We start from the raw sequence: 27,585 nt of genomic DNA, 5'->3' as shown, positions 1-27,585 counted from the left end.
CAGAGTGACCTGAAAACTGGCTGTTTAGGAGACAAACTTACAAAAGTTTATATTTTCCAACACACTCAACTCTACCTGGCAAATGCGTAATAGCTTGATATTCCAGTTTAATTTAAAAGCCTCTCTCTCTGTCTCTCTCTCTCCCTCTGTCTCTCCCTTTCTCGCTCCCTCCTTCCCTCCCTCTCCCTCTCTCTCTCTCTGAATTGCAATCTTCAAAATATTTTTCTCCATCTCCAAAGTGCTCAGAGGACTCTGCATGGCACAGTGAGAGATCCTAAGATCCTGGGTTCTCTGCATACATGTCCATGTTTCAGGCCTCACGTCGAAGTCTGCTGTTCAACGTGACCAGATCTCCTCTGGGCTGGCATTGTTCCCTTGTGGATAAACCTACGGCAACATACACACCTTCAAGATGGTGGCAACAAACTGATGAAGGTCACACAGGTGAAAGGACCTGGCAGAGGAAACCACCATTCCTTATGTCATTCTGCAAAATACTGTATGTGAGATCAATGGTAGCACAATTCCAACTGGGTAAAGAAAACACTGATTTTCTGAGACTTTTATCACATATTAAAAAAATGAATTTAGCATGGTTTCCCATCTTACTCCAAATATGAAGGAGTAATGAGTACAGGTACTAACTATGAGCATGTGAAACTAGTTCCCAGCAGCCTACACCTGAAACTAAGGGATGTTTACCTTTACAAAGCTCTGGAAGCCATCCACAAACACCAAAGTCTGCAGGTAGGGAAAAATGTCCACAACACCATGTTCAATGTTGTTGGTTCAAATTGCATCTGAAACCAATGCTGATTTATTAACGTGAACCATCGTTACAAGCCAGTGACTTTTGTGTCTATTTCCTCCAACCCAGCGCTGAATAGCCATTGTCACGCCAAACTGCATTTGGGGGCATTTTGCTTATACATGAGGAATTGGGATAAGAAAGGTTTCTTTTTCTTTCATTTTTCTTTGTTTGTGGTTGGGCCTAGCTCTGGCTCCGTGCTCAGGAGTGACTCCTGGAAGTGCTCAAGGGACCATATGTGCTGTTAGGACACACGTGGTGTCACAGGCAAAGCCAGTGTCTCAGCTCCTGTAGACCTCGAAAAGGAAAGTTTCTCTCACACAAAATCAACTTCCAGGTTGCAGTTTTCACTCATCTGAGTGCAACAGGCGCATTGCCATCAAACATGTGGGACTCTGGGAGACCCCGAGGCTGCCAAGAGCTCCACAAACATGCGTGACCATCTCTCCAGCCTGCAGGCCCAGCAGGGCTGCTCTCCCAGCTGACACGCAGTGCCAGCCACAGCAAATGGGAAGGCAATTGTAAGTTAGCTCCAGTGAACCCCCCTGGAAAGTCCATTCAACCTTAATCACATCTTTGGGCCCAAGAATTTTGCCCTAAGGAAGTAACTCACTAGACAGAAGAGCTCTGCACATGAAGATACCCATCGAAGCATATCCTTTATATGTAAGGATAAAAAACTGTCACAAATGGAATACTGAGGGTTGGGGGGATAGCACTGGGTATCAGAGGACCTGCCCCAGGACTCCAGTTCTATGCTGGCACCACACTTACCGTACAACACTGCCAAGGGTGGTTCTGCAGGCCCCCAAGCACCAACAGCACTGCATGACTGGGACAAACCTCACACTGAGGCTTCTGGACAATTGTCCAAGTGTCACCCAGAGAGGCCCCTAAGTTCCTGCACACTGCCTGGGAAGTACTCCCCCTCCCCGACACACACAAGAAAAAAAAATCCCAAAGGATAAAAGCACACTTCAAAACTTAAGAACACACACCAAAGGATATTACACAGCCATTTGAAATCATATTTATACAGAAAATGCTCACAATGCAATGTTAAAAGGGGATGAGAAGGTTATAAAAATTGAATTTCTATTAGGAACATAGTTCTGCCAGAATAAATTTGCAAAGGAGAAAGATGGAAAGAATCCAAGAGGAATGCAAGCAGGGGGATGCTACACGTAGTGAGGCAACGGAGTAAATACTGTCCTTCTTCTGACTTTTCTGTGCTTTTCAAATTATCTTACAATGAGTAGGTATTAGTTAAAAAAAGAAAGAAAAAACTAGAGGTTATAAATGAGTATCTAAATCTGGTTAAAATCATTTCTAAGCTATGTATGCTGAGAAAATGAAAAGCACCACACCAACTGCTATATAATACAAGAATTGTTCTAAGAAACTCATCATTTAGTGGACCAAGAGTGACGGCAGAGGGGTTAAGGTGCTTGTCTTGTTTGGAGTCAACCCAGGTTCGATGCCCAGTCCCAAGAGGAGTAACCCTTAAAACAGAGCCAGGAGTAGTTCCTGAGCACCACTGGGTATACGCCCCAGACCCCACGCCCACCAATACAATTATTTAAAAACCACAATTAGGGTGTTTAACTTGTAACGTAAATCCATGTAAGAATATCTTCATACAATCAGGAAGTCAAGATCAGAGAGAGTTTTTAACTCCCCAGAGGGGCCAGCAGTGACACAGGGAGGGGTGTGCCATGTTTCCGCCACCTGTCATGGTCATTTCCCTGCCGCAAGCACAGCTTCCCAGCCAGGCTACAGCCTGAGCCTTCCTGAACTGGGAAACATGAGCCTGCCACCGCCCCAGCACCACCGGGACACCTGAAACATCAACCCACACACTTTCCTAAGAAAAGACATGGTTCACTGCATTATGACTTTGCTTGTGTCCTAAGATTTAAAGTCCGGAGGAAATGCCCAAGTCCCTTCTCCATCTGAAACAAGACTCCTTTCCATGAGCCTAGAAATGCAGCAAAAGTCAGTGCATGTCCAGTTCCAGAAAATTCACCTTAGCTTCTTTAGCTGCCTGCGGATAAAAGATGAAAGCCAAACAACACACATACAGGCGCTGGCCCTTCCTTCAAATACGCAGGCTTTTACCCAGCTTGGGCAGAGGCAAAGGAGCAGCTCTTTGATCTCACATCCTAAGTAACTGACCAAGCATGTGGACTAAGAAAGAGTAGAGCAACAGGGAAAGAACGGAAATGCTGAGCTGATGTGGCGGAGAGCTGGTATAGCAAGTGAGGCACTGCACTGGCAAGTAGCTGTCCTGGGTTCCAAGGGCTGAATCTCCAGGGAGCCAACTCAAGATAAGACCAGACAGGGGCTGGAGAGATAGCACAGCGGGTAGGGCGTTTGCCTTGCACGCGGCCAACCCGGGTTCAAATCCCAGCATCCCATATGGTTCCCTGAGCATGGCCAGGGGTAATTCCTGAGTGCAGAGCCAGGAGTAACCCCTGTGCATCGCCAGGTGTGACCCAAAAAAAAAAAGAAAAAAAAAAAGACCAGACACTTAAATCTCCTTTATTTTACAAAAAGAAAAACCCCACATTGTCTAGATTTAGAAAATGATTCAAGATAATTGTCCTGCAAGGAATCATAAGCCCAGTGGTGATAAATACTATTCAACTCTAGACAGCTGAAGAATGGCAAATTAAGGACCCAGAAGACAGTTCAGGAGAGCAGGGACACATGCCTCAGTTTCCATTCCTAGTGCCACACAGTTCCTCCCCAATCCCAAGGATATCCCTAGTGGCCCACAACACTCTGCCTCATCAGAGTGCCTAGCATTAAACTATCTGGCCCGACTGGCCCCATGTCACCAGGAGCATCCCCAGGGCCTTCTGAGCACTGCTGGATGGGTCTACTCTGAATCCCCGAAGATGAAAAGAGAATGCAAACTAGTTCATTCAATCATGCCTGCCCCAGAAATGGACGACATCAGTGTTCGTATTTAAAAGCTGACTCTTCCAGATCACCAGTTACCTCTAACCACAACTTTCTTGTTTGGGGGTGTTTTTCTTTTGAGTGGTGCTCAGGGTTTATTTAGTTTTCTGTTTTGTTTTTTTTTTCCGGTTTGTTTTTTGTTTTGTTTTGTTTTGGGGGTCACACCCGGCAGTGCTCAGGGGTTACTCCTGGCTCTGCACTCAGGAATTACTCCTGAGGTGCTTGGAGGACCATATGGGATGCTGGGAATAGAACCCAGGTCGGCCGAGTGCAAGACAAATACCCTACCCACTGTGCTATCACTCCAGCCCCAGTGCTAAGGGTTTAATCCTGGCTCTACACTCAGGGCTCACACCCACAGAGCTCAGGGGGCTACATGTATGCCAACACTGAACCAATCATCTGCATGCAAGCCAAGTTCCTTTCCCCCTGCACTACCTCTATCACTGTAGCACTGTCATCCTGTTGCTCATCAATTTGCTTGAGTAGGTACCCGCAATGTCTCCATTGTGAGACTTGTTACTGTTTTTGGCATATAGAATATGCCACGAGGAGCTTGCCAGGCTCTGCCATGTGGGCGAGATACTCTCGGTAGCTTGCCAGGCTCTCTGAGAGGAATGAAGGAATCGAACCTGGGTGGGCTGTATGCAAGGCAAACGCCCTACCTGATGTGCTATCACTCCAGCCAGCTCCATAATGGCTGGAACATTACCTATAGAGTCCCCAGTATCTGCTTTCCTAACTCTTCTGTCCTAACTTGGCTTTCAGGGCTGCCCAGACTCCCACACAAACCCATGTATCCTGTGAGGACACACATCCTGATGGAGCAGGGCGGGACCGTGCAAAGACCAACTGAACCCCAAGCTCTGATGAGGAGGCCCAAGCAGCAACTGTAGAGCTCCGCAAGTGACCTCCTTCTAGAGCCAAGGTCACACCTACGGCTAGAAGATGCGAAATGCAGAAAGGCCCCAGATTGACCTAACTCCTGGCACTCCTGGCAGCTTCATTCTGCCCACTGTATCAGCAGGAAATGCACACACACACTTGAATGCACACACATGCATACACTGAACACATGTACAGACACATGTACACGTGCACACACACTGACTTCAGAGCTGTGAAGACCATCAGAGGCTACCGAGGCGCTTGCTCTGCTCCTATGAATACTAACTCACCTGCTTGTCTCTGTGTATCTTTGCTCCTTTCACTCTGGACAGCCTGCATTCTCTCTCGCGTAATTCTCTCTTTCCCTTCCCTCACATCTTTCGAAGCAAATTTTGTTCAATAAAAACAATCCTGCTTTACCGTTTTGCTTCCTCCTGCAATTCTTTTCTTCCATAAGGGAAAGGTGAGGGACCAGGACAGCTATGCCAAGGTGAGGACTGACTTTCCTTCCCTGCAAAGAGCGATTCCTCGCTCCAGCCTGAGTCCACAGCTCCCTGGAAAAAACTGGGAGTCGGGATCATCTCCCATGTCATGTGGAACAAGTGGATTCCAGGCTCAGATTGGCTGCCTTGCGCGGACAGGGCATGAACATCCAGGACCCACAGGTGCTCACAGCAGACTTGCCCAGCCCTGATGCAAGGCAGGCATTTCCCCGAGAACTGGTGACCAAGGTGGGTCGAGCAGAGGGTGGAAGCACTCTTTCCTCGAGTCCACCTCCCTCGCTCCTCACTTAGCTGAGCCATGGGAAACAAGATAATACGAAGGCAGCCCTGGGTGAGCCAAGGCTAGATGCACTAGAATAACTCATTCTTGCTGGGGTCAGAGAGATGGTACAGGAGCTGGAGCGATAGCACAGCGGGTAGGGCGTTTGCCTTGCACGCGGCCAACACGGGTTCAATCCCCGGCATCCCATATGGTCCCCCAAGCACTGCCTGGAGCAATTCCTGAGTGCAAAGCCAGGAGTAACCCCTGAGCATTGCTGGGTGTGACCCAAAAAGCAAAAAAACAAACAGAGAGATGGTACAGGGGGTAAGACACTTGCCTTGCGTACAGACCCTGTAGCTGCAATCCTGGTTCAAATCCCTGCACATAGTCCCCTGAGCACAGAGCCAGGAATAGCCCCTGAGCACAAGGAGTAAGGCCCCAAATCTGAAATAAATAAAAAATTTAAAAACAAAACAAAAATAGAAGCTACCTAGGCAAAGTATCTGCTAAGGTCCCTGAGACATCGGATCATACAACTGTGGATTCTTCTTCAGGTTGGTGCATGCGGCTGGAAGGAAGCCAAGTTTATAAGAAAATGGAGTTCTGGATAAGCCTCTAAGTTAACCGAAGATAAAAGAAGTGGACTGAGAGAGGCAGCCAAGAGGGTGGATGAGAGCAGTGTGAGAGGTGGCATGGGGCCTGCACAGTCTGTAACATATAGGTACCAGCATCCTAACAGCTGCCCTTCCCTGGCACCTTCAGTGATGCCCCAGGCACTCTCCTCCCACTCATGGATGCTCCAGCCAGAATCTAGGAACTTGTCTTACTCAGAGGAGCATCAGAGACCTACACGTAGCCTCAACAGACTGTCCAGGTGTCAGCCACACCAGGTATCAGGCTTGGGAGAGGTCAGAGATGGCAAAACCGCATTCAGGTGGGGTCCCACATCTCCCTGGACACTGTAAGTTCAGAAGCTTCCAAAAAGGTGACATCTCGAGAGGTCAGCGTGAATGAGACAGGAGAGCAGGATTCAGGCAGGGGAGGGGACCAGGCAGGGGCTTTGTACGCTAGGCGGTGGGGAGACAACGGCAGCCAGGGAGCTGGGGTTCGGCCACCCTGCACCTGGAAGTAGGGCCAGACTCCCACGGTCTCTTTATGCCCTCCTCTCATCTTTCTCTCGCGGCTGCTTTTGGAGCCTCTCTCCAAGCACCTCCTTGATGCCTCTCCTGGCCAGCTGTGGAATGAGAGTTGGAAGGGGGCTAACCCCACACCACTGCAGGGCGGTACTCGGTGGGCAGGGTATCTGGCCACTCAGGGGAAAAGCCTGAAGAAGATTCTAGAGAGCTCAACCTCATGGGTCTTCTTCTGAACCCACATCAAAAACTGCCATGGGGCTCATTTTTAGGGTCCATGAACAGCCTAGGAAGAACGTACCCAGTACAGCACCCACAAAACATCCCTTCCCACCATTGCTAACACTGAGGCTAAGAGATCTATAGTTTGCTTAGAGGTTCCAGAGCACGGAGCGACAAGGCTGCCCACACCAGGCCCCTTGATGAAACACCTCGAGAGGAACTCGGCCAGGGCTGACGGAGCGTGGGGCTCTGTTTCAGGTGTCTCCCACACAGTCTCCTGTTCCCTCACAACAGCTCCCTGCAGTGGGAGAGCTGGCCCGGGCACCTTCGAGCCCACGACTGCTCAGAGACTCCAGAGGAGCCCTGGGAGCGTGTGGTGACAGCTCTAGCCACTGGGAAGATGGGGTCCCATCCATACCTGAGGGACGTCCCAGCCAGTGTCACTCACACACACGTCAGTCCAGACCCCTGCCCACCTGCCCTGCTCACTCCCCGATACCCACACGATGCAAAATGCTTCAAGCTCGTAAGACTCACCAGAACAGACGACATAACCATTACTAGACATCAGAGACTGTTTCACCACGTTTCTTTTTTCTTTCTTAAATTTCTTTTCATGTTGGGGCTGGAGTGACAGCACAGCGGGTTTGCCTTGCACGCGGCCAACCCGGGTTTGATTCCCAGCATCCCATATGGTCCCCTGAGCACCTCCAGGAGTAATTCCTGAGTGCATGAACCAAGAATAACCCCTGTGCATCGCTGGGGGTGACCCAAAAAGAAAAAAAAACAGTATTTCTTTGTGTGTGTGTGTGTGTGTGTTAATTTTTGGGTCATACCTGGCGGAGTCAGAGTTCCTGACTCTGTGCTCAGGAATTACTCCCGATAGGACTGAACCCAGGGATCAAACCCGAGGGTCGACCCAAGTCAACTGTGTGCAAAGCAAGTGCCTTTCCTGCTGTACTATCTCTCTGGCACCCTTAATCTGTGGGGGAAGAGATGGGGGCCATTCCTGGAGATACTCTGACCAGGAGTGTGGACCTGATGGGTTAAATGTCTTTTGAAGTGAGAATGTTTCCCCCAGACTCCATAAGATTCTCCAGCTTTGGGGCTGCCTTTCTCTGAAGGGGAGAGCCTCAGAAGGAAGAAGAGGCTCCACACGCTGTTAAGGGAATCAGACAGAGAGGCAGGAATCAAATTCAGTGGCCCTGTGTCTCAGGCTGCCGCGCTGGGCCCCAGCCAGGCTGGAATGGTTCCCTCCAAAATGTGCAAACTGGCCTCCGGGGGACAAATCCACACCACCTCAGGGACACCCAGCTTCTCCATGGGCACATTTCTAAGAGAAGACTCCTAAGAGCAGTGCTGTTAGGTGCCCCGCCACCACATTCAAACAAATAAATCTGGGTGGGGGGGAAGCCAAGACAGAGAGGGAGAGGGTACTCCTAGCAATAACTTGATTCCCTGGCGTCTTCCCAGCTCTGCAAAGAAAATCACAACAAGCCTGTTGCCAGCCCTTACTTTGCCGTGCCGCCTTTCCTCCAGAGAGAAGGGGCCTGCAAGAGTACTAAGGCACAACCCACCGTGCAACAGAAACAGAATGATAATCCGCCACACGTTTTCTCAAGCTCCCACTGGAGAGAGCTGGGAAAGAGACTAGCATTTGCTCAGGCTCCGTCAGCGTGGGGTCGGAGTCCCTTGGCTCTGCCGTGCTGTAAATGCAAATGATCATTTATTTGATGCAGCGTTTGGCTTCTTAGCACCTCCCCATGAAGAGCGGAAACGGAATTTCCATTTAAGTCATCAGATTCTCACCTGTGAAAGCATTTGTGGCCTGGAAACCAGCTTCCGGCATACTGCTCCCCAGACTAGTCTGTGCGCCAACGCTTAAGCTGTCCTGCCAAGAGGAAACCGCCTGGGCGAGGCCTCAGGTCACTTCCATCTTAGCTGCTCGGAGTCCATTGCACTGCCCCGTCCGGCTTGGGGTAGCATCTGATGCCCACCTGCCCTGCTCCCAGTCCCTGCGAGCAGGGGGTAGCCGGGATAGCGCCCAGTCCGGGAACCTGCACACTGGGAGCACGGAGGCACGTCAGCCGTCCAGCCAGAGAGAGGAGGCCATGGTGATCCCGGGTCGGAGGAGCCTGTCCCGCTGAGACCACTGCACGCTTAGAGCCTCCTCAGCCTCCCGGCCGCTGGCATCCTCCTGTCTCTGCCACTCCAGGGGTGTCAGCGAGGTTTGGTTTGTGGTGCGCTGTGCTTCCTCTCAGCCCTCGCTGAAATGAGAAAGAAAGAGATCAGTGTCCTGACGACTTGCAGGAACATTCTAGCTAGCAAACCCACCGAGGCCTCCAAAAGGAAAAGGAAAGGTCACTCAACGCTGTGCTCGGGTCCCCGCTGTGGACAACGGGAGTGCTCTGGAGGAGGGGCCGTGAAAGTGTCTTCTTCTGGGTGACTCGGAGAACGGGCAGTGGGGAGAATCTGTACCCCAGAAGAAGACAATTTATTGTGCCCAGCCTCTTGATGACCAGGCACAAAGGTCACACAAGGTCCAGTTATCTTCCCTTCCCCAGGTCATTCACAGACACACAAGGAGAAATGCATTCTCATGGGATCAGAGCAATAGTTCAGTGGGTAGAGCATTTCCTTGCTTGTGGCACCCTCTATGGCCCCCCAGGCATCCCACACGGTGTCCTGATCACCACTGTAAGGGATCCCTGAGTGCAGAGCCAAGAGTAACCCCTGAGCATCACCGAGTGTGGCCCCCAAACAAAAACAAAAAAAAAAGAGAAAGAAAAAAAATACATTCCCAAATAGATTCCTGAGGGACTGAGAAGTTTTACAGAGTAATATTTCTGGGGAGTAAACAAAGGCTCCTGTGAATTAAAAAAAAAAAATTAACCTGTGGAGACTGAAAAGTAATGCAGTGCTTTTCATGTAGCTAACCCAGTTTGACCCCCAGCACCCCTTATGGTCCCCTGAGCCCTCTCAGGACTGATCACTGAGCACAGAGCCAGGAGTAAACCCTAAGCACAGCTAGGAGTGCCCTCCCACCGCCAGTATAACCTATAAACTCTTCATATACATCACATAATAATAAAAGCATTTTAAAACAGGTATTTCAATACTTTAATATTATATCATAAAGAGGCAATAATAACAGTAACAATTAGAAGCTCAACGCATGAGATTTAAAGAACAAAATAAGAATCTTGGAGCTGGAGAAATAGTCCAGCAAGCACTTGCCTTGCACATAGCCAACCTAGGCTCAATCCCCAGCAACCATATGGTCTACAGAACATCACTGGGGTGTGATACCTGAGCACAGAGCCAGGAGTAAGCCCTGAGCATCTTCAGGTATGTTCCCCCTTCAAAAAAAAAAAAAAGGAATCCACTACCGGAGCAAAGAAACTGTTATTCTCCATTATTATCACTTCATCTTAATTGGTCACCAGCTATAAAAATGAACATTTTACTCCTCTTTCTAACCACCAAAATGGAGACTTCAGAGAACAACAAAACAGAAGATGTCCTCTTGTTACTGTAAGTACAAATATTTTGATGCAGAATAGTACAAATACAAACTGCATGGCAGACTTTATGCAGTAATGAAGCACTTTAGTTATAGCAAGAAATTCAACTGCATTGTCTTCACATTCCTGAGATAGCTATCTTAATCAAGCCATAAATGGATCAGAATCCTTAGTTTAATGCATAGGATAAAATGCATTTTAGGGACTGGCGTTACAGCATTTTAGGTACAGCAGGTAGGACACTTGCCTTGCATGTGGCTGACCTGAATTTGATTCCTGGATATCACAAATAGTCCCCTGAGCACCACTGAGTCTGAGACCAAAATAATAAATAAATAAATATTTAAATGTGTTTTTGAAGTATCTTATGTAAATGGTGGTTTGGAAATGCTTGAAAGTATGAGAAACCATTTTTCTGACTTTAAATATTCTATTTAAAATGACCAGTATACACAATATCAGCATCCCAAAGTTGCATACCAACTAATAAATTAAGCACATGCACTATGATGATACATTTTTGGAAACAGTCTGATTAAAAAAAAATGAAAGTCCACTCTAAATGTCATATATAAGCATGTTGGTTTTCAATAGTACACTCAGAAAAAAAAGTTCCAACACAATGTCATGTCAATAAAAAATTGTTATGAAAAATACCCTCAAAAGGCTACTTTCCCCTAAAACCTTGATTTTATTTGACCTGTTCAATGACGTTTTTAAATACAGAAATGCTAGATTTTATTTTTCTTCTGTCTCTGAACTTAGACAAACTACAGTGTAGTAGGATTTTTTTTTTTTTTTTTGCTTTTTGGGTCACACCCAGCAATGCTCAGGGGTTACTTCTGGCTTTGCACTCAGGAATTGCTCCTGGCAGTGCTTGGGGGACCATATGGGATGCCGGGGGGGATCGAACCCAGGTTGGCCGCGTGCAAGGCAAACGCCCTACCCACTGTGCTATCGCTCCGGCCCCTGTAGTAGGATTTTTGTTGTTTTATTGAAGTTCGTTATTTCAAGTCATTGCAGAAGGATGCAACCTTACTTTTTGCAAAAACCAGTTACTCTGTTTCTCACATTGCAAGTAAAGATGGGAGAGACTGAGGCAGAGGAGAGAAATTATAGGAGGCATCCAAGTTATAATTTCTTTTAATTATCTTTATCTCTCCCACCAGTTCCTTATTTTATTCCTCTAAAAGAGAGTTGCAGCCCTAGGAGGGGGGTGGGTTAAGTTTCCCTCCCCACCCCAAGCAGAGCCCCAGCAGCCCAAAACCTCCAGAACATAGCCACAGCCATGCTCAAGGCCATTCTTCACATGCTTGGATGAGTCTCACCCATGAAGGAACCGACAGAGGAACCCAGGTATGCGGGACCTGTGGCTGAGGTCTCCAAGCCTGCTCAGATCAAGTCTGGGCCTCCTCCACCCTGGTCCCCAGTTTTTCAGTAGCTCGGCAGCCACACCCACAAACTGCCCCCAGCGCCATGTAATCTCATCAATGGCTAAAATCCAGAGACTATAAAATAAAGCTCCTGGAAAAGAGCTTTGCAGTATTTCCTGGAGTGGCCTCTTATACTCTAGCCTATTGATGTACCTAAAGTAGCACAACTGTGTTTGGTTTTAACATACTTGTTTGTATTCTTGTATATACGGGCTTAAATGCCCCCGGAATGAAATACAGCAACCTTGACACACTTCCCTCTTATTGTGGTGGGAAGATGCTCACTGGTTGGGTGGGTGTTTGAATATTATCTGTAATGAGCTACTGTGAACTACTTTATGAAAATAAAATGTGTAAAAATCGTTTAAAATTTTTTATTTTCATTAAAAATAATAATAAATAAATAAATAAAAGAGAGGTGCAGCTAAGACTATGGGTGTATCATAGCTCCACGGGAGGTCTCGGGAAAAGCCAGGACTTTTCCAAAATGTTGTGTCTGTGAACATCTGAGCATTTCCCAATTGTGCTGTCTCAATGACTTGCACATTCCTCCACACACCCAGTCTCCTTCAGTGGCATTTTCATGTGAAAATTAAGCCGAAACTTCCCTAAACTTTTTTCTCCCCCTAATCACTCACTACCCTCCTCAGGTCCCCTTTCTAGAAACATCCAAGCAAGAGAGAACAGTTCTCAGAAGCTGGAGTCTGTTCTGCTCAATGAGAGGTCCCAACCACTCCAAACAGGGCTGGGAACAGTAGGGGTCAGCTAGAAAGTGTCAGACTCGGGCATGGGCTGGGGAACAGAGGTCAGGGGGGTGTATCAGGACCTGATCAGTGGAGGCCCAGCCCCGCTGCCTCCTCAGCTTAACAACCAACCAAGAATCAGTGAGTAAAGCTGGACACACAGAGGTGGGCCACTGCTAGCTTCTTCCACTCACACGTGACAGGTTCCTGATGGTGCTGAGCCCTTGACCTTCTTGCCTCAGTTCCCACAACCCCCCTCAGAGTTGCCTCCTTAAGGGTCCCAAACTAAGTTCAGAGCCCAGACACCCAGCTTCCTGGCACCTGTCATGGTCGTGTGTGTGTGTGTGTGTGTGTGTGTGCGTGAGTGTGTGTGTGTGTGTGTGTGTGTGTGTGTGTGTGTGGTGAGGAGGGTTGGGGGAAGGAGCATGATGGGTCAGCGCCCTCTCCCTTCCCTCAGCACCGAAGCCCAGCAGCCTGTTCACGGAGTGAAGGGAGGCACGTTCCGAGAGCAGCAGAAGGCAGAGCTCCGCAGACTCCGGCTAAGCACCTGACAGGCATTTCCTGGCTGAGGGACAGTCCCCACACCCCACTCTAAGGCGCTAAAGCCCAGGCCTCTTCCTACCACCACCCTTGTCAAGACGGGCTGATTCCTCCCGCACTCACAACACAGGATGTCCTGGGCAGTCAGGCCTTGGAGGTCCCTACCTTAAATTCCCTCAAATCACATAGTAAAACTCCAAGGCCCCCAAGAGGTGAAATGATTGAGCTCCCCAAGTCCTGTGGGCAGGAGAGGCAGGACCGGCTTCTGGGTCCCTCACCACTCCAGCCGTTGCTCTTCCTGTGCTGCTTCTGGGTGGCAGAAAGCTCCTAGCAGGCCTAGAGGCCAGTAGGACTCGACTCAGAAAAAGCTGAGAGAGGCAGGAAAAAGAGAAGCCACTTACCCAGGACGTAAGGTCACAGAGTATCAGACAGCTCAGATCCCTTTCCACAGCACACACATGACCACTACCCTGCCATCTACACACACACACACACACACACACACACACACACACACACACACAAACACACACACACACACACACACACTCACAGATGTGCTTATTATTCTGGGAAGATGGGCAGGACTAACCAGGAAATAAATTAATTCAATAATGCACTTGAAAAAATGTCACGAAGTCCCTCCCATAACAGAGCAACAGTTACTAAGGAAATAGAACAACACACCAAACGGAAAAACACCCCCTCAAGAAGGGACATTTCTTAAAAAACACGAACTCCACAAAACTAACCAAATCAGTTGTGGAATACTCTGTGTGTTTGTGTGTGTGTGTGTGTGTGTGTGTGTGTTACCACTTGTTCTTAAGAACTGTTCTCTTAGGACTCACAAGAGAATGGGCATAAAACTGCCTCCAGCAGCTCACAGCATTCAGGAAAATGCTGTTGTACCTGACAAAGAGACGCAATCCAAAAAGAAAGAAGGAGGAACACCCATGGGACACAGAGGTCAAAAGACACCCGAGACATGGAGCAACCGTTTTTTCACAGCTCAGGAACGTTCCCAATGGTGGTGCACTAAGAACTGCTGTACTTTCCCTTTGTGCTTCCGCTGCTGCCCGGCTGAGCGGCGGTTACCTAGGCGATGGCTAGACTGGGCAGCCACAAGCTCCAGCCACCAGGACTCCAGTAGCAGACGCCGGAGCCTGCGCCTGGCGGCTGTCACAGCCTGTCCACCAGAGCCATCCCCGGCAAGGGGAACGCTGGGAGGTTCTAACCTTACAAACGAAGGCAGTTTTTAAACAGAAAGTTTTTAATAATAAAAATACAAACATTTTTAATAAAAATACAAACATTTTAATAAAAATACAAACTTACCAACTAATCACAACTGCTGACTGGCTCGCCTAAGTTCCTAGTGATAGTGGCAGTGGATGTTGGCAAGACAGAGAGACAAGAAACAGTGGGGAAAAGAAACCTGAGGGTCTATTTCTGACTCAGCCTTGAATCAGGCATCACTTGGGAAAGAAGGTCACACTTCTCCACATTAGCTAACTCAGGAACAGACAGTTTAGACCTTGGCAAGGGTGATGTGGTTCTCAAAAAAAAAAATTTTTTTTTCTTTTTGGGCCACACCCAGTGATGTACAGGGGTTACTTCTGGCTCATACACTCAGGGATTACTCCTGGCAGTGCTGGGAGACCATATGGGATGCTGGGAATCAAACCCAGGTCGGCCGCATGCAAGGCAAACGCCCTACCCGCTGTGCTATCACTCCAGCCTTGGTTCCCAAAATTGTATAACAGCCATCCCTGAAAAAAAAAATTAAAAGAAGGAAAACTTGAGTCCTTTGGAGAAAACCTGACTCCTTTGCCCTCAGGTAACAATGGGGCAGAGGGCACTGGACAGACACCCCAAATTCTGGGCTCACTTCAAAGAATTTCTTCAGTTCCTCAGCACAGCAGGCTCCCCTCATCTGTAAAGGGAGGAAGAGGAGCTGGAGGTTTCTTCACATAGGAATATGCCCCAGTCTCCGACAGGAAGGATGAGTGTGCATGAAAAAAGACACCAGGGAGAGAGTAGAGAAAAACTGCACATAAATTCAAAGATTCGAGAGCAGCTCATGAGAACAGGCTGCCTTCAGCAAGCGCCGGCAGAGCTGAGCATTCCAGAACCTTCATGTCTAGGCACCTCCAACCCCAAAGCCATCGTGAGTCATGAGCTTCCCCCGGGGCCCTGATTCTGCAGGTCACCCTTTCAGGAACAAGGATGAAATCTACAGTTCATCCCAACACCCACACACGGTCCCAACAGGCGAAGTGGCAACTATATTAGAACATACGTTTAACTGCCACCTTGACAACCACAATACTTGCTAAAGACTGGAGGTTCCTTCTGTAGTTGAGGCTCTACTCAAGCCAAGTTTGATGATATTTCTCCCATCGTGATGAAGTTGAGTAACTGTCCTCCATGAAGCGGAGTTCTACAACCCTCTCCTCTTTCTAGTTAGGAGCAGAGGAAGCAAGGAGGACCCGTCTCTCTCATTCCTGCGGGTTATGGAGGAGACTACAGCTCAGCGAAAAGAAGGAGTGCACTGAAGGTGACTGTGGGATGATTTCAAATAAGACTGCAGCAGGAAGGCCAGGCCCAAGCCTTAAGGTCTGCCATACCTGAAAACTGGACTAGTACACAGTCTTAACAGCTGCCAATGGGTACGAGGGAATACTGAGAGCATTTTCACTTTCCCAAGTTCAAATTGGGCCATGTCCATAATGCCACATGTCCAAAGGGCAAGGAAGGGGCAGGGAACTGCCAGCAGGTCAGAGAGGTCCTTGGGTCCAGAGCCATTCAAGGTATTGTCATGTAATCTGAACAAACCCCAATCACCTTAATTCTGAGTGCTGGCCTTCATGCTGCAGTCTTATTTGAAATCATCCCACAGTCACCTTCAATGCACTCCTTTTCGTTGAGCTATAGTCTCCTCCATAACCCAAAGGAATGAGAAAGATGGGTCCTCCTTGTTTCCTCTACTCCTAATTAGAATGAGGAGAGGGTTGTAGAACCCTCGGGACAAATGTGTTTCAGGAGAAGCAACCACTTGGTTTGGACAACCAGGCTAGTGACTCAATGTGAGGACTTTAGGGTATGATATCATTCTAGGGGCTACCTGGGCCATTCTAGGAGAGAATGGTCCCAGAGCCTCTGAGACCACATTAAGAGTACTTGGAGACCTCTAGGGTTTCATCTGGCAATGCTCAGGGGACCAGGGATTGGACTGGGATCAACCACAGGCAGGGCATGTACCTGAACCCCTGGGCTATATCTCTGGCTTTATATTTATAAGGTCAAGTCTTAGGTCTATATTCTTAAGAAGGTGTTTCCTGACCAGTGAAACTTTCTTACTGATCTTTGTATCCTTAGCTGTGCCCAAAGGAATTACAATACGTGCCCAGTTAAGGCCAGTTAAACTGCACAGAATCATGGATAAGGCTCAGCTAGAATGTCTCCTTTTCACTCTCCAACCTCCTAGCTCCGTCCCATTCCGCTATGCAAAATGTCAAGGAAGCAGCTGGTCAAGGGGTACTCCACACCTGGAATTGCTACTGGGGGTCTAAAGCACAGATGCTATTAATCCTGCCGCCAACTAAACGTCCCCTCACTTCCCAATACTCCTGGAAGCACTGGCAGTCACCCCCAGGAACCAACTCCAGTGCCACTATGTAAGCTCTACTATCAGCCTTGTTTCAGAGACTCACAAATAAATCTCGAAAGAAATCAAAAGCCTCAGTTCATCTCGGACCTGCACAAGGCTGAGCAAACGAGGGTAAATTGGAGAAGGGCAGGTCAGCTGGTGCCTGCCCAAGCAGAGTCCCCAGCAGCTGCTTGCTTCCACAACCTAAAATCGCCACCATGGCCCTGGCCTGACTCTGCCACTGCAGGATGGATCTCACTGAGTCATAATCTGCTGACAATTCTGGTATGTGGGTTTTGTGACCGAAATCTCTAGGCTTTCTTGGGTCAGGATGGGCTACGTCCCCCCACTTCCCTGTACTTCTGGAAGCCTTGGCAGTCACATCCACACCTCAAAAGCGGCCACCCAATTGAAAAGCTACTCCAGCCCTACTGTCCCAATAAAAATACTGAACAACACCATGACCTCTTAGCACCTGTATTGCAAACCATAACACATAAAAAGAAAAGGAGAGAGAGAGAGAGAGAACAAGAAGGAAAGTGCCTCCCATAGAGGGAGGCTGGCGCCTGGGGGTGGAGTTTTGGGGGATGGTGGTAGGGAAACAGGAGACATTTGTGGTGGAAAATGTACACTGGTGGAGGGATAGGTGCTGAATCATTGTATGACTGAAACCCAATGATGAACAGCTTTGTAATGGTTTAGCTCATGGATATTAAATTTTTAAAAAATCTTAAATAATGTGGAGTTCATGCCCAATTCAATCAGCTTAATCAATGATTGGAGCTATTGGAGATAGCACAGCAGATAGGGCGTTTGCCTTGCATGTGGCCTACCCGGGTTTGGTTCCTCCATCCCTCTCGGAGAGCCTGGCAAGCTACTGAGAGTATCCCACCCGCACGGCAAAGCCTGGCAAGCTATCCATGACATATTCGATATGCCAAAAACAGTAACAAAAAAAAAAAACAGTAACAAGTCTCACAATGGAGACAATACTGGTGCCCGCTCGAGCAAATCAATGAATAACGGGACTACAGTGCTACAGTGCTAATCAATGGTTGAATAAATAGAAGTACTCCTAAATTTTTTAAAAAAGAAAAGAAAAGAAACCCAAAGGAGAGCTTTACACATGAACAGGGCAGAGCAAAAACGGCCAAACTCTGAGTCAGACTCTCTAGGGGCCACGATTTTCTAGGCTCTGTGTGATTTTGGTAATTACTTAACCTCTTGAGTCTATATCTGTCTCATGGAAGTAATGATGCCATCTACCTCAGTCGTACGTAAATGAGAAAACATCTACAAAACATTGGTCTCTGATAAATGTCAAATATATAACAGCTGACACAATGATAACAACTCTATGATGTCAACGAGAAAATGCCCTAACCCACATGCTTCCAGCTCTAATCCGACTAATTGGACACCAAATGGCATTTTATGTCATAGTGCCTTGATTTGTCTTGATTATTTTACAATTCTTGATAGAAAAAAATCTAAGTTCAAAATCATTCTCTGTCAACTAAAATTAATAACAGAAACAGAGGAAAGGATACAAAATTAGAGAAAATGTGTGGGTGAGATATTTGTTATAAAATGTGGCAGAACGGTAGAAGAAGAAAATGACAAAAAAGACATTTGCCTTTAAAAGGAAAACGAGCCTCTAGATATTCCTTTTTATGCTTTGTATTGAAATGTCAAATTTTAAAAACAGCAAGAGTGTAATAAATAAATTGAATGAAAGTTTTACACCATACTGTCAGAAAATAAAGATGCAAAAATGTATCCACCCGTGGGGCCAGAGTGACAGTAAGGTGTGTAAGTTGTTTGCCTTGCACAGAGTTGGCCTGGGTTCCATCCCCAGCATCCCATATGGTCCCCTAAGCTTGTCAGGAATGATTCCTGAATGAAGAGTAGGGAGTACCCCTGAGCACTGCTAGGTGTGGCCCAAAAATAAACCAAAATAAAAAGCATCGACCATTCTTTCGTGTTTGCTTTATTCCTCTGGAAGGGTGCTGGCTGTTTAAGTATCTTTATGTAACTTCTCACATTTTCACAAGACCACAAGAACAAAATTCTGTACAGAAAGAACTACTACCATCTTCTCCCAGCAGTTCAATAAATCTAGCACTCCTCTCCACAACAGATGTTAGAACAGAACAACCAACACTCTCAAAGCTAATAAAAATTTATCAATAATAACACAGCCGATGTTTCCTACAGAAATAAAGGATTTGCATAATTTCAGTCATGTGCATGAGCAAAGGTTTCCAAAATGTTGCCTGATTACAAAACTCCAGACTGGCTCCACAGTAATTCTTTAATCAAAACACACAAGGAATGCCTAAACTCTCATTACATTGTTTTGTCTTGTTTGTCCAACTCAATATTCTCAAAAATGCATTCCTTCAGGAAAAACAACAACTTGCACTTTATAATTTTCACAACTCTATAGCAGGCCAAAACTGGTGGTCAGAAACAATCTGATAACGTTTTCCTTAGCTACTGCCAAGGAAAAGTTCGAATGGTCTGGAACAGACAGAGGAGGTGCAGTGAGAGCCTCATCGTGGCACCTTCCAACAAACACCAGGGGTCTGTGTGGCTCTGGCCAGTGGCCAGGCACTCAATTTTATGTAGGTGCAACCACGGTCACATATATATACACAACTCTGGAACTTGTTTCAGATATTGGTGCCCCTGCAGAAAGAGTCCTTAGAACAAATTTCTTATCCGCAGTGATAGAAGGAGGTTCAGACTGTCTGCCCATACAGATACAGATGCAACCCATATCCTCTAAGAACTTAAAACATTCCATTCACTCAACCACCGTGCTGTTTCTCTCATTTAAGGGAATCTAAAGATCTTACAACAAACAATCATCAGACTGTGCAAGGTTTCCCATACCATCCTGGGATATCTAATTCTTTACAATGACCTTAGGAAAAGGTCTCATGGAAAAGCTAAAAGGTCATCGCTAGATCAGCCTCTCCAGGAAGACTTGGAATTAAACCGGGAAAGCGGTCACTTGAGGCATCACTTAGCCCAACGCATGAGTGTCGGTGCAACAACTAAGTCTGATTGACGAAATCCAAGGAGATGAATATTTCAGCAGATGTCTGAAGGATGTAACACAAAATAGCACTGTCTGAGGTTGGCCCCTGGAGCTGATGTCACCAGCAGCGAAGGGTCAGAGTATGACAAACAAGCTCTCGGTGGTACAGTTACACATAGTAATGAACGCTACATCTGTGAGAGGTTCCAGCACACCAAGCCATTTGACGAGCAGTGCCTGACTCCACATATATTAAGGAAACACTGATAGAATTTCACGTCTTCCTGAAAGGCCGCATGAGGCAGGGCCATGAAAGTACATCTGTCCTACAGAGCAGCTGCTGGAGGGGGCAGAGAATTCAGGGAAAAGGCTGCCTGGTATTTAACTAATGGGACTACACAACTATATCCCTCTGTGTTCTGGAGGCCGCCAGCCAAGCAGAAAGAGTTCATTAGACCAATTTCCGCTGCCGTGGTAACAAAGGCCTATGCGTGTGCACTTACACAGTAAGTAAATGAGTGTTATTCATGGCAGAAAGCACTCAGACAGGTACTGTGGGCCCAGCCAAGCAGCCTGGAGAGAAGGGGGCAGTGCAGATATGCCTTTTGTCATAGAACTGGCCCCTCCAGGAACTCACTGTGGTTGGAGTCATCTTGTACAGCACCTGGGGACACGTGACTGCAAGTTTGCTGAGTTTGCTGGGCTTCTGAAACACTAATCAGCAGCTATAGAAACAATCTCATTCAGAATAATGTGCCCAACCCAGCATTCATGCATATGATGCTGAGTGAGGTTGTCTGTCTCCCATGTCCATCAGCAGACGTGGATGAGAGAATTCCTGGGATGCCACCAAAGAAAACTTCAGGCTCCTGGCAGCTGAGGGAACTAAGCATCAAATTCAGAACCTGCATTACTATTCACGTCCTCATCACTTGCCAGAGCTAGTGATGGTGTCTGCCAGGGAGCCTTCCATGATTTCAGTATGCTACAGCCCTTGCCAGCCTGACAGGAGACTTTCTCTGCATTTCAAATAGCATCTTCTTTCAGTTCTTCTCTTGTTCTGCCTCTCAGAATTGAGGCCTCATCTATCCCCTTCCCTCTGGAATTGACAAGCAGAGACAGACTCATTCTTTTTATTTTCTAGTTTTTGGTTTAGAATACTTTGGCAAGCTACCAGTGGTGTAGTCGATATGCCAAAAATAGTAACAACAAATATCACAATGGAGACGTTACTGGTGCCCGCTCGAGCAAATCGATGAACAATGAGATGACAGTGCCACAGTGCTACTTTTAATCATGGTTTCTAATGGACAGAATTCCAACACTACACCTGTCACCCGTGTACGGATCTCTGTTTGCCAAGAAGCCCAGTCCCCCTTCCTCTCACCACCCCACCAACTCAATTGTGTGGACCAGTTGCCCCATTATGTAGCCTTGGATCTTTGTTGCTATATCACTGTGTATCTTTAAGTCTCACGTACAAGAGGGACTGACATTTTTGTTTGCTTGCTTGCTTTGTGGGCCATACCCAGCAATGCTCAGGGTTTCCTCCTGGCTCTGCACTCAGGAATTACTCCTAGTAGTGCTTGGGGGAAATATATGGGATGCCAGGAATCAAACCCAAGACAGCTGCATGCAAAGCAAGTGCCCTCCCAGCTGTACTACCTCTCCAGCCCTGGGACTGACTCATTCTAACCTCTGCCCTGTAGGAGCCCCTGAGCAATTCTTCACAGGAAAAGCTTATTCCTCTGCCTGCAGGCAGCTGGGACAGGCTGGAGGCCAGGCAGGAAGAAAGGGAAGACAGGAGGAGACCTCACCACAGCATATAACATTACCCCATTTCCCAACCTGCCCAAAGCCACCTCGGTGCATCAGATAGCAAGAATGAGAATTTCATTTTGCTCCTTATCAGAAAACAAGTTGGTGCTGCCTTTCAACCAAATACTGCGTGTCATTCCCCAAATATTCCAGGAGGAAGAATGCAATCGTCCCAATAAAATTTTGTTCATGTTGAATTGTTTAATATATAAGGACTCCAAAATAGTATTCCCATCTGTAAATTTACAACACTCATGCCAAAGAGCAAGAGGTGACCTACTTGAGTGAGTTGGCTGGAGGAAATAACAAAGAGAGGATCAGGGTGGTACTAAGAACAGTTGTAACCGGGTGACAAATTCTTGCAGTCAAGGGCTCTGGTATCCCCTATGACCCTCACATAGCCCCTCACTCCCTAGAAGCCCATATTCAGAGGAACAAGTGTGGATTCAGGGTCCAACTGACTGGACTGAGAATGATAATATATGTGGTAAGTTGGTGTTGTTTTTTTTTTTGCTTTTTGGGTCACACCCAGCAATGCTCAGGGGCTACTCCTGGCTCTGCACTCAGGGATTACTCCTGGCAATACGTGGGGGACCATATGGGGTGCCGAGTGAAAGGCAAACACCCTACCTGCTGTGCTATCGCTCCAGCCCTATGTGGTAAAATATTTGCATACAATGGAATATTACTCAGCCAAATAAAAAAAGGTAATTTTGCCATTTGCTCCATTGATGGGATGTGAGGGCATTATGTGAAATGAAATAAGTCAGACAGGGAAAACCAAATACCATATGACCCTCTTCAGAGATGGGATCCAAAACAGAAACAAACGCAAAACAACTGAGATTGATAGACAGAGAGATCAGACTGATGTTTGCCAGCGGCAAGAGCTGTGTGGAAGGGGGCAGGAGGTATGGACAAAATGTCTTCGGTATGTCTTGCACAGTATACTGACAAAAGCAAATAGTTCTCTATTGCATCTTCTACAGTTGCCAACAGATTAAATTTTCATATTTATCATTACAAGGAAAAATTTTCTTGTGTGGTTAAAAAAAAGTATGATAAGTAGACTTCTAGTGATGACTATTTTGCCATTTACATAAATGTTGAATCATTATGTTGTACACCTGAAATAATGCAATGGTATACACCAATTATAATTCAGCAAAAATATTGAAATAAAACCATTGAAGCAACAAGGGAGGTGCAGGAACGAGACTGTGTGTGGTGATGAGAACAGAGGGGGAGGTGGCAGTCATCTGCCCAGACGCCAAAGCTCTAGGCAAGTTGGCAAAAAGAAGGGAGGGAAAATAGTGCATTGCAATGTGATATACTAGACTTCACTCTGGTTGACACTCAAAGAGTTAAAATCTAGGACCTGTTAAAATTAGATTTTTATGTTCTCATCTGCAAATAATTACTTAAATAGGTCAATATCAGGTTAGTTTCACTTTTTCCTTACCACAAGCCAAAAGTTCCCCATCTAACTCATCCACCCTGCCCTTATTCATTTGCTCCCCCCACCCCACCCCGCACCACTCCCACCAGGCCCTCATTCCCACCCAAACACACAGAGCCAGTCAATATTTATCGCACACCCACCAACCATAGGGATTCTCCACATTAGAGAAATCACTCCTATTGAAATGATTCATCTCTTCACTTCCTTTGAATAAAAACATGTTATTATGTTCAATAAAACCATACAAGAAATAATAGCTAAAGATGACATTTAAATAACTTATACCAACACCTAAAAATGGCTTCCTGAAGGAAAAGGAGATGATTGGCATTTTGAAGAATATTTTAAGAGTCTCCTTTTCTCCTGCTCCCCCCCACCCCCACCTCCCGACAGATGAGTCACGGCCTTGTTCAGAGCTGCACAGGCCCCTGGTCTAGAGGTAAACTTGGGCAAAGAGGATTTTATAATGAAGACGGAGGCTGCCATTGAACATTAAAAGCAGTCTAGCTACTCTACTACCATCCCTTTCCTTTCTAGTTCCCATGGAAACAGACCTCAGATCGCCAAAAACAGGGTAAAGATAGCACCATGCCCAGTATTCCTGCAATCTGTTTCCATGGGAACTGGAAGAGGAGGAAATGGAGGTTGGGGAGCTAGACTGCCTGCAAATCTCTGTTCTTGTCAGCTGAAGATGCAGCCGGCGCTGGCACACTGGTCCAATAGCCTGCAAATCTCCACGGGCTCTTAAAGAAATGGCATGTGTACTCAGGGAAGAAATCTCAGCCAAGGAAGCTCAGAGCAGGCCAGCCTGCAGGAGCAACGCCAACTATGGACCTCCCAGCTCACGGTCACCTCTAGGCCCGTGGTGGCTTACCTTCTCAAAGGTTCCTGCATCGACCAAGGGTGATCTATGGAAGCTCGGTGGTTTCCATACCTAGATGGACAGCAGCATCATCCTAGACCTACTAGGGGACTGGGACTAGACTCTACATATTAATCAATTCCAACGGTGATTGATTGATTCTTCTGACAAATAGCCATTTGGGGAAGCCAATACTCTAGACCAGCAGTCTCCAACTTTTATATACCTGCAGGCCAGCCATGGACCTGAATATTGGTTCATGGACCAGCAGTTACAACTGAGGTGGTAGGCCAATTGCTTTCAACCTTTCTACACCTGTGGACCATTACGGGTCTGAGGGACCATGGTTGAAGGCCACTGCTCGAGACCCCATTTCCTCAAGCTCTGGGTCATGACTCCATATGGAGTCTCATGTGAGTGCATGTGGGGGGTTGCGGTTCATAAAAAAATGGTTTTAAAACAGGTTTATGACTTATTATCAGTGAATGTTTGATTTATATGCCTATTGTATAGTCCTGGGGTCATGTAAAAATTTCTGGGATGAAAGGAGTAGAAAAGTTTTAGAAGCCCTGATCTTGAACAAAGAATCTTTCACTTTCTAAAGTTTAAGTTAATCAGTGAGAGCCTGGTGAAATACAGGTCCACACTCAGCGAGGCTGGAGTGGGGCCCTCAAAGTCTGCACTTGGAACTAACTCCTCGGGGCTGCTAATATTGCTGAACTTGGACCATTTCTGAACAGTAGGGATCTAAAGGCTAGTGCATTTGACTCCACAAAGAGATTCAGCCATTCCTGCTGCATTAACTTAAACCTATTTTCAGTCATTAGGCGACACAAGGACCGGGTCTGAGAAGCCAACGGGGCGTGGGCTGAAGGAATCAAGCCCTTCCTGTTAGCCTCTCTCTCTTCTGTATCACTGTATCACTGCCATCCTATTGCTCATCGATTTGCTTGAGCAGGCACCAATAACGTCTCCATTGTGAGACTTGTTACTGTTTTTGGCATACCGAATACACCACCGGGAGCTTGCCAGGCTCTGCTGTGCGGGCGGGATACTTTCGGTAGCTTGCTGGGCTCTCCGGGAGGGATAGAGAAATCGAACCTGGTTCGGCCGCATGCAAGGCAAATGCCCTACCTGCAGCTTCTCTCTCTTAACTCTACCATTTTCTCTGCCTCCAGAGACAAGTCCATGTGGATAAGAAGGTAACAGAGGGGCCAGGAGATAGTACTGGGGTTAAGGAACTTGCTTAGTATATGGCTGACTCTGATTCTCTAATTACTACCAGAGTGACCCCTGAGCATATAGCCAGGTGTAAGCCTGAGCACCGCCAGGTATGGCCAACTCTGGTCCCACCCTGCACAAATACTGCCAAAACAATAGCCAAATTTTATATAATCATCACAAATACTGACTGATTCTCACTGACCTATCTAGGAAAGATAAGAGCAAATCCTACCTAAATGAGGAAAAATCTAGTTTCTACTTGGGAAATACATGAAATATTTAGAAAATATATAGATGTATTATCAAAGAAGAGTGAAAACAGCCTACAGTCATTTTAAAAGAAATTGGAATTATGTTTTTGTTGGGAGGGGTTTTCCCCAGCAGTGTTTAGGAGGCTTGGGGACCACTTTTCCAGTCACACTCAGCCAGCCAGGACAGTGGGCTAGTGCAGGGCCCGAGGATGTGGTTCTGCTCGGACTCCGATGCTGGGAACCACTTGAGCTACATCTGGAGGGGCCCTGGAAGTCATGTGGTACCAGGGCTAGAAACCGGATTGGGTGCATGTGCTAACCCCTGTATCATCTCCCTGGCCCAGTTAGAGAATTTTGCAAAACTCCACAATTATTATAAACAGGTAAGTTAGCTAACCTTGCATCCCTACTCTAAGGATAGCCTACAAGGTTAAAATAGTTGCATGTTTCAGCTGCAACTATGCAGAGTAAATGAAAGCAATGTTTATTGTACTGAACCACAAAATAGTTGCAAACCCCATGAAATGCCAGTGCGTTATTCAAGAGCCAGTCACTGGTTTTCCTATTTAAGAAATCTCTATTTTGCTTATATAGAAAATGCAAACTATTTCAGTTTGTTTTATTCAGTACATCTTAGATCTCCTTCAAAAAGTGTAACGTATCTTGAAAACTTAAAAAATAAGCAAAAACCTCAACTACAAACCACTGAATTGTGTAATAAGCATACTTGCAAATAAAAAAAAATCTCTGATTTCAAAAACGTGAAAGGGGGAAAAATTGATTCTTTGGTTAGTCAGCACACGAACAAAGAAAGCTCTGCGTTTACAGTCCCATAACTGCAGGCATCCAAAGAAAACTTCGCACATAGAGTCTGCAGCAGATATTTTCATTGCAACGAAGCAAAAAAATACATGTATTTATTTATACATGTGGGTAATGTCACATACAAACTTACCAAAAAACTGTCATGAGTTCATTTTGAGACTTGGTCCCATTTTAGGTTTCCAAGGCACAAAAACCCAGAGTGCTACAACAAGAAACTAGTGTCAAAACGAAGGCTGTTTGTCTTTGCTCAAGACACCAAACACACACACACACACACACACACACACACACACACACAGAGGTCCACACATACACAAATTAAACAGCTGTGATAGGGGATGCCAAAGGGGTGTGAACTGTTAAGTGTGCCTTTAATGGGATAAAAATAATTGGGAATAAATACAGAGATATGCTTACAGCCAGCTCCACTAAAATGTGTTAGTCTGGGAGACCCAAGTCAGGGATGCAGTTGTGAATATTTATTATCTACATGTATTTACTCTGTATTTACATGGAGAAGCAAGCTGAATGGGGTCAGCAAACTTCCACAACAGGCCAGATGGCAAATGGCTTTACAAGTCTGCTCCTCAACTGTCACGGTAGAATGAAACAGCCACCACAAACAACATGAATGAATGAATGAATATGATACGTTCCAATAACAACTATATTTATACAAACAAACACTGCCCAGGATGTGGCCTCTGAGCCATGATTTAACAATGACCGGACTAGACTATAAATTCTCCATTTTACTCAACTTCCTCTCTATCTTTAGGGAAAGGTGTTCGGGGCGGGAGAAAGAGGAGACAGCAGGATCTGTCTCATATTGTTCAGCCTCATCTAATGAATCCGGAAACTCTCCAGGCTTCCAAAGTTCCTCCATTTCCCAACACTAATATACTATTCTGTACAGTTGCTCCAATTAATATAAAGCAATTATTTATATATGCTTTTCATGTTTTATGTATTTTTCTTGCATTTATTTTGCCTTCATTATATTCTAATAGTCTTAAGGGCAAAATGTTTGTATTTGTGGAGCGACAGTACAGTGGGTGGGGCACTTGCCTTGCAGGCAACCAACCTAGATTTGATCCTTGGTATCCCCAACCCTGCCAGGAGTGATCCCTGAGTGCAGGGGCAGGAGTAAGCCAAGAGCATTATGGGGTTGGCCCCCAAAACAAACAACTAAATAAACAAAAAACTTGCTTGTATTTTTTCTATAGTTCTGCAAAGGATACTACTAACAAATTTGCTTCTTTTCACAAGGTAAGCCCATTTCCCAAAGCCACCGCCATGTCAACTCACTGACGTCCAGACCCTGATTCTGAAGTCTGCGGACTGTGCAATACCTTCCCATTCCTCTCTACTGACATCCCGGTAGGAGCACACCAAATTAGATGGGAAAGTAACTATGAAGCCAACTAG

The 27,585-nt window shown here is 46.4% G+C and overlaps 1 protein-coding gene across 1 annotated transcript in view; it reads right to left on the bottom strand.

Moving 5' to 3' along the window:
• The window catches only part of LDLRAD4 (low density lipoprotein receptor class A domain containing 4), a 387,875-nt gene that overhangs the window by 291,221 nt on the left and 69,069 nt on the right, over nucleotides 1–27,585 (bottom strand). Inside the window, exon 2 of the mRNA XM_055127077.1 lies at nucleotides 8,590–9,047. Within this exon, the coding sequence (XP_054983052.1) occupies nucleotides 8,590–8,629 (40 nt within the window). The 5' untranslated portion in view covers nucleotides 8,630–9,047. The remainder of the gene's footprint in view (nucleotides 1–8,589; nucleotides 9,048–27,585) is intronic.

This window comes from Sorex araneus, chromosome 2 (genome assembly GCF_027595985.1).
Source record: "Sorex araneus isolate mSorAra2 chromosome 2, mSorAra2.pri, whole genome shotgun sequence".
NCBI lineage: Eukaryota > Metazoa > Chordata > Mammalia > Eulipotyphla > Soricidae > Sorex > Sorex araneus.
This window is presented reverse-complemented; position numbering and strand designations above follow the sequence as displayed.